Source organism: Apium graveolens, chromosome 7, assembly GCF_009905375.1.
Source record: "Apium graveolens cultivar Ventura chromosome 7, ASM990537v1, whole genome shotgun sequence".
Classification (NCBI taxonomy): Eukaryota; Viridiplantae; Streptophyta; class Magnoliopsida; order Apiales; family Apiaceae; genus Apium; species Apium graveolens.
This window is the reverse complement of record NC_133653.1, coordinates 256,515,715-256,523,399: the sequence shown is the minus strand read 5'-3', so window position 1 is coordinate 256,523,399 and position 7,685 is coordinate 256,515,715. Positions and strand designations below refer to the sequence as shown.

The following is a 7,685-nucleotide window of genomic DNA, read 5'->3' as shown; positions in this document are numbered from 1 at the left end:
TATCATCTCCCTCGCTATCGCTATGTCTATCACTATATTTGTCAGCTGAATCATCATCAACCTCAAGATTTGTGGGCATGTGTTTGTTAAATCAAATTATGGAATAAAACACATGTTTTTACTATACGAGCTTGGGTTCAGATTGAAAAAAAAGGAAGGGCTTCTTAATATTCCCCATCTTCCCTTCAATAAGCCAAAACTTCTTTCAATTACATTCCTTGCTTTGGAGTGTCTCATATTAAAATAGTCCTCTGCACTTGCTGGTTGTCGATCTTCTCATACTTTCAAGTGGTAATGGTGCCCCCAAAAAGGTGTAAGAAACCCCTCACAATTTGTGTAACCCGTATCTGCCAAATAGTAACAACCTGAATAAAATAAAAAGAATAAATTTAGTATGAATCTTGATAAACTCACTAAATTTATTATTTTAGTTATTTTTATTATCTTGAGGCACCTTCAGACCGTTAGGCCTAGATATTGCATCTCGTAGAACACGACCATTATGTGTGGAACCTTCCCATCCAGATAAGACAAATATAAATTTCATATTTGGTGTACATACACCTAAGACATCCATTGCAAGATTGCCTTTTCGTGTTCGATATCGTCCCTTCTCCTCATTTTTTACATGAGTGGTAACAAAGGTACCATCTAGACCTCCTAAGCAATTCTACAAGATTAAAATGTAATCTTTTATACCCACATATAAATCATTAAAATTAATTATTTAATTAAATAAGTAAATTTTATATATTCCAACATGTACCTTGAAGGATTTTCATCTATTTGACTTGCAATCCTCTATTATTGGGGCAGGCTTTTTCAGCAAATGTTGATGTAGCTTAAGAACCACAAGAAGGCATAAATTAAATTGTCTGCTCACACTTTCTCCGCTTCTAAGAAAATATGTTCCAACTGTCCTAATTTTTTGTGACGAGCCAGTGTGCAAAAAAACATAGCCACTATCTCCTCTAAACTCATATTCCGAGTACTTCTCAATCCCCCAATATCTCTAACCATCTCATTAAGTACAAAAAAAAGCTTATCTGTTAATACGTAACTGGCTTTTACAAGCAACATCACTATATGTGATCAACTCATTTAAATTATCTATCTGTGACGTTTTTTTATCTCTACTTCGATGTATTTTATGCATAGACAAACCAATTGTACGCAATACCAAATACACGATTATCATATTATTAATAATAACGAATAAAGTTGTAAGTAGTTCATTTTGTCTTCTCCTCCTCTTCTTTAACAATGATAGTCTATATTCATCCATTTCTGTATAAAATTACTCACAAATTATAAATCAAACTTACATAAAAAACACATAAGTGATAAGATAGAATACACACATAATTCTTATAAAAATGTATGCACATAACAATTACATATATACATACATCTGAGTTATAATTCATATATATGTACATATCTTCTTGATTATTGATTATTGATTTACGTATATATGTATATGTCTTCTTGATTATTGATAAAATAATATATGTTTACTTGCAAAATTATCAGATTATTGGAGAAATAAAAAATTAACGTACCTTAAGCAGAAGATGATAAGAAGAAGAAGTGAGGCTGCGGGAAGAAGAAGTGAGGCCGCGGGAAGATGTGAAGCAGCAGAGCCCGGGAAAAAAAACGAGCGTAAAAAGTGACGTGCGTGTGATAAATGATACCTAAAGGTTTGATATGGCCAATACCCACCTTTGTACATGGGTTTCTAAACCCTATACCTTATGGGTTTGAGTTATGGGTTTTAAAATTAAAAATACTCAATTGAACACAAGATATGTATTTTATCCATTCCAACCTAGAGATGCACAAAAGGCCCACCGGGCCGGGCCTTGACCGGGCCTTAAAAAGCCCGGGCCTTAAAAAGCCCGGGCTTTGACCGGGCCGGGCTTTTCGTGCTTTGACTTTGACCAGGCCGGGCCGAGCTTTCCAAAAATGTCAAGACGGGCCTTACCGGGCTTTTTTCGGACCGGATCGGATCGGGCCAGGCTTTTTTCTAATTTAAATCAGATCGAGTTTTTTTAGAGATCCTGAAGACTACATATGTTAGCAACTAGATCATCGTAAAAATGTATTAGTTTGCATGAAACATTTTATGTAAACTTTATTTCGTTGAAAATATTTAAGTTTGGCAAAAAATAAACATGTTTATAGAATAATATGTTTTATCAATGTTATCCAAATATATATAGTATACTTACTATATCTTCTTTCATTAATCCTATAATAAAGTATATAAATAATATTATTAATCACGTATATGTACATATATATGTGTTTAAAGTATTATTTATATATATAATAAATGTAAATTCATAAATATAAAAGAATATATATTAGAATAATCAGATTTTAACCGGCCTTTAATCGGGCCGAGGCCTGAGCTTTTAACTGGACCGCGTTTTTCCAAAAAATATAGGGCCCGTCGATGCCCGGGCTTCGTTTTTCCAAAAAATATAGGGTCCGTCGATGCCCCAAGCCCGGGCAGCGACCGGGCCTGACCGGGCTTTGACCGGTTCAGGCCGGGCCAGATTTTCGGCCCAGGCTTTTTGTACATCTCTATTCCAACCCCATACCTTATATTCAATATTGTTGAACCAAACACCCCCTAAAGCGTTTAAGAAAAAAAAGCAATAAACCAAAATGCTTCTTCCATGTGTATAAAATGTACACGCCGGCAGAGTGTAAAGCAGCACAACACATGTCTACATGAGAGACATCTTGCCGAATCAATGAGTATGACTTGTCATGCAAATTTACAAACACTCGAAACACACTGATCTTAACATTAAAAAAAACATACATGAGGCACTCCAGCTCATAGCAGCAAGGAAATGTCCCGAGGCCTGCAGTTGTACCTTTTTTTCGTAAGAAGGTTTTTACAAGGTGTTTGTGTTTGGACCCGATGAAGCTATGCCATAACGGATATCAAATAGACAAACCAACTACACTACTCACAAAGTCACAATGCTCACAACTTCTAACACTCACCAGTACTCAAACATGAAATGGAGAAATTTGACATCCGCTTATGTAGCTTATTTTTAACATACATACACTCACATAATGCCTTGCAAGATCAAGGAATCTTACATGAGTTCCTGATAAGGCGCTAAACTAATATTACGAGTTCATTTTTTTTTGAAATAAATTACGAGAAGTCGGAAGTTACCTTTAGTAGAGGAGTGAGTGTTTTAAAGAAGGAGAATTTGATTAATACACTCCAAATGCGGCAAGTAGATATATTTGGAGATTCAGTTATAGCTAGCTGATCACAGAGTCATAACGGACAGAACATGGAAGAAGTTATAAGGCTGGAATAATAGGACCTCTTAACAATTACACCTACCAGTACAATTCTCTACAACCTAATTAGAATCCCTCTCTGAGATTTGTATATAAGTTTTAAGTCTTGCTCCTTTGCAAGTTCTTTGTCTTGTTGAATAACAAGTTCATTCATTTTAAATTCAATTTTTCAGCACAATGATTAATATCAACATGGCAAAAACTCTGGAGGATATGTATGCTAATCTTGTCCTGGAGGATGAGGAGGAAGATGGAGTCATCATTGCTAACAAAGAACTATGAGTTAAAGAAAGTTCTTTTGTTCTAATTGGTCGATTCTTAACAGATAAGAATATAAACTTCGATGCAATGCAAAATATGGTGGCATCTTTATGGCGACCAAAAGAAGGTATGGAGATTCATGACTTGGGTGAATAACGATTCTCGTTTGTTTTCTTTCATAAACTTGATCTGCAAAAGGTTATTGAAGGGGGCCCCTAGACTTTTGAACAGAGCTTGCTAATATATCATGTACTGGGAGAAAATGAGAATCCACATGTCCCGTTAAACACTATGGATATATGGATACAGATTTATGATTTGCCGAAGGGGTTGGTATCGGAAAAGCTCTTACTGAACATAGGTGGATTCATTGGTACATTCATTAAGTCTGATCCTACAAATATTAATGGAGCATGGAAAATGTATTTTCATATTCGTGTTACATTGGATGTGGAGAAACCTATTAAACGGAAAATGAAGATAAAAAGAGAAGGTGGGGGATGGAACTGGGTGAACTTTAAGTATGAACGCCTGAGCTTATTTTGTTTTGTATGTGGTATCTTGGGACACTCTGAGAGAGATTGTTCGGTAGTGTATGCACACCCGGATAAAGTTGTTGAAAAGGCATATGGTACTTGGCTTAGAGCACCAATGAAGGGAGGCAAACAGCATAATTTAGGTGCAAAATGGTTAAGGAATACGGCGGTGATGACTAGCACAGAGGATCAGAAAACAGAGGCAACCAGCATGCAGGCGGGGAGCAATGTAGTTGCGAAATTCATGAAAATAGATGGAAAGATTTGCGAAAATCACGAGGAAACTGGGGGGACTTGGATGGCTAACAGAAATTTGAACAGCACAGGAAATCAGGGAGAAGATAATGGAGGGAATAATGGTTTTGAAAATGATAGGATAATAATGGATATTAAAAGGAAAAGAGTTGATGGCGGAAATCAAATATTAGCTATTGGGCTGGATAACCTAATGGACCCAAATTTATCCGTTGGGCCAAAAAACGTGCAAGAGGCGGGTCCTGTGCTCCAGGCCCGCCTTCAACAATGAGTTTGCTAGCCTGGAATCGCCGTGGGCTAGGTAATCCACGTGCAGTTCGGTTCTTGAAAGAAATTACCCAACAACTACAACCTAGCATTATTTTCCTTTCTGAAACATTATCAAAATTTAATAAAATAGAAGAGATTTGTAAAAGCTTGCACTTTGCGGGATGGCGGGGTATAAAAGTTCAAGGACATAGCGGTGGTTTGGCTTTGCTGTGAAAAAATGAGTGTGGATGTACAGTCTTAGATGGAAGTAAAGATTACATTGATTTTGAAGTGGAGAGTAGTAGTGTTGGACGCTGGAGATACACGGGGTTTTATGGTTGTCTTGAAAGGGAGAGAAGTCAAGAATCATGGGATATTCTTAGGGAGTTAGCCACTAGATCAACACTCCCGTGGTGCGTAATAGGAGACTTCAATGACATGTTATATGCAGATAAAAAGAGAGGAGGTCGGATACACCCACGAAATTTACTGGTAGGTTTTGGGGATACAATTACTGCATGTGGTTTGAGTGACTTAGGATTCAAAGGTGAAAATTATACGTGGGAAAAATCACGAGGAAACAATGGGTGGGTACAAGAACGTTTAGATCGTGGTCTTGCAAATAATGCTTGGAGAATTATGTTTTCTGAGGCGGAGATTAAAGTTTTGGAAGTGGCCACATCTGACCACTTACCACTGTTTTAAATTTGAAGAAAAAAGTTTATGAGGTTAAAGGAAGATGATTCAGATTTGAAAATAGCTGGATTAAAGAAAAAGATTGCAGATAAATTATGAAGAACTGCTGGCAAGAGGAAGAGAATCGAGACTTAACAAAAAAAATTATATCCTGTTGTAACAAGCTACAGGAGTGAGGGGAGGTATAAGTCGAGAATACAAGATACAACTCAGATGATGTCGTGAAAAGCTGCGTAAGCTAAGGTCTAGACGGGATATGCAAGGCATTCAGTCGTACAATGATGTTCTATGGGAGTATATGAAGCTACTGGAGAAGCAGGAAACAATGCGCTAAATAATTTTGGTTACAAGGAGGGGATAAAAACACGCGGTTTTTCCATAGTTATGCCTCTGGTAGAAAGAAGATAAATACAATGCAGCGGATTAGGAATGAAGAAAGGGAGTGGAAAGAAACAACTGGGGAGATTAAGGAAGTTATTGAAAATTACTTCTCAGAATTATTTAAGGCTCAAGTGGTGGACGGGAGGCTAAGTGATAGAGAAAGAGTTAACATGGTATCGTCTAGGGAAAATGAGACTCTACTGGCAGATATTACGCCTGAGGAGGTAAAAGAAGCGGCCTTTTCCATGCATCCGGATAAGGCGCCAGGACCGGACGGACTAAACCCAGGTTTCTGTCAGACCTTTTGGAGTATTGTAGGCAATGATGTGGTTGTTTTCTGCCAAAAGTTTATGCAAACTGGTGAATTACCTAATAATGTTAATCATGTTGTGGTACGTTTAATTCCTAAGGTTAAAGAACCGCAAAACATGAAAGAATTACGACCCATCTCTCTGTGTAATGTGCAGGTCAGAACCTTATCAAAAGTAATGGTTATTAGATTAAAACCTTACCTTGTCTGGGATCGGTGATTTCTGAGGTACAAAGTGCTTTTGTGGAGGGAAGATTGTTGACGGATAATGGAATGATTGCCTTTGAAGTTAACCATTACATGAAAAGACGTACACAAGGCAAGATCAAGGAATCTTACATGAGTTCCTGATAAGGCGCTAAACTAATATTCTGAGTTCATTTATTTAAACTAGAGAGGATATTCCTTTTGTCTCCAGGATCCTGGCTTCATCTTCGGGGATCTCATGTAGAGATTTATTAGCAGACTAACCAGTGAACCGTGACCATATTTTTATGAGGGTGTATTTAAAAGGCATGTAGATACTTGCAAAAACAGTGACAGGGAGAAATGCAACCAAGTAGTATAATCCATAAGAATCATAAGAATGACTGTCGCTGCTAATGCCAGCATCATCATGGACACAGATATAAGATTAGACACGATATTCGAGCATTAACTCATGTGGAAGTGAGTTTTTGAAGTCTTGTAACAGCTATCAAGCACAATGCAAGTGACAGAACATCGCTAATAGTGAATATGACGAAGAATGTCTGATTTATTAGAACCGGGGAACCATCAGCATTTGAACCTCCTGGTATAGGTAGCTGCAAAGGCGACAGTAGCAATGAGTATAACTACGATGGAACATTTTTATAGTAGGTATTAAAAGTTAAGGTACTGTGGACCGGGGAACCTCGAACAAAAGGTATCAATACGTTGAACATCAATATTCTACTACCTATATGAGTGAACACCACTGAAACATAATATTAAAAAACGTAACAAAACAAAATTATTTCCTAAATAAAAACTGTAAAGATGTTTTGAAAACAACTTGTTTCTGATGACCCAATAATTACTTCTAATTTTTTAATATTGCAACGAAAATACAATATATTGAACATACATTACTTGTTGTTATATCTTTAATATTCATATTTCTGTATTAGTATTTTTTGAAATAGCCAAAATTACTTTCACATCTTCCTTGATCCAGTTCCCTTGAATATATTTTCCATCCGCAATATATTATACTATTTTCTAAATATCCAAAGTTATTGAAAATATACGGTACTCTATCCGTAATATATTCTATTATTCTCTAAATACACAGTATAGTTCAAAACTACTGAGAACTACTTAACCATATTTTTCTAATTGATTTTTATAATTTGGTTAAGGTTATTTAAGGAACCCTTAAATTTGGATAAGTCTAAGTTTAGTTATCTCCCATTTCTCAGCTAAATATACTATAAGGATAAATCTCCAGGCTCTACAAGAAAACATGTTGAGATAAAATATATACACATAAATCACAGAGACATATCATTGTTGTAGCATGAGAGGCAAAGAGTAGATTAACGTGATGAATCACAAAAAAACAGATTAAATGGAAGCTGTACCAGTAGATCAACGTGAGAAAAAGAGCAGTAAAGCGTTTAAGCAAAAAAGAACAAACA

The 7,685-nt window shown here is 36.3% G+C and overlaps 1 protein-coding gene across 1 annotated transcript; it reads left to right on the top strand.

The window, feature by feature from the left end:
* Positions 1–3,888: 3,888 nt before the first annotated feature.
* On the top strand, positions 3,889–5,342 carry LOC141674712 (uncharacterized). The gene is made up of 2 exons (XM_074481413.1): positions 3,889–4,627; positions 4,894–5,342. Exons 1-2 carry the CDS (start codon positions 3,889–3,891, stop codon positions 5,340–5,342), a joined length of 1,188 nt encoding a protein of 395 aa, XP_074337514.1.
* The last annotated feature ends 2,343 nt before the right edge of the window (positions 5,343–7,685 follow it).

What these genes read in the sequence shown, in the direction of transcription:
- LOC141674712 (XM_074481413.1), top strand. Translation starts at nt 3,889, where the DNA reads ATGGATATATGGATACAGATTTATGATTTGCCGAAGGGGTTGGTATCG. An exon ending in AAAAAACGTGCAAGAGGCGG is followed by an intron (nt 4,628 to 4,893) that starts GTCCTGTGCTCC and finishes GTGGATGTACAG; the next exon opens with TCTTAGATGGAAGTAAAGAT.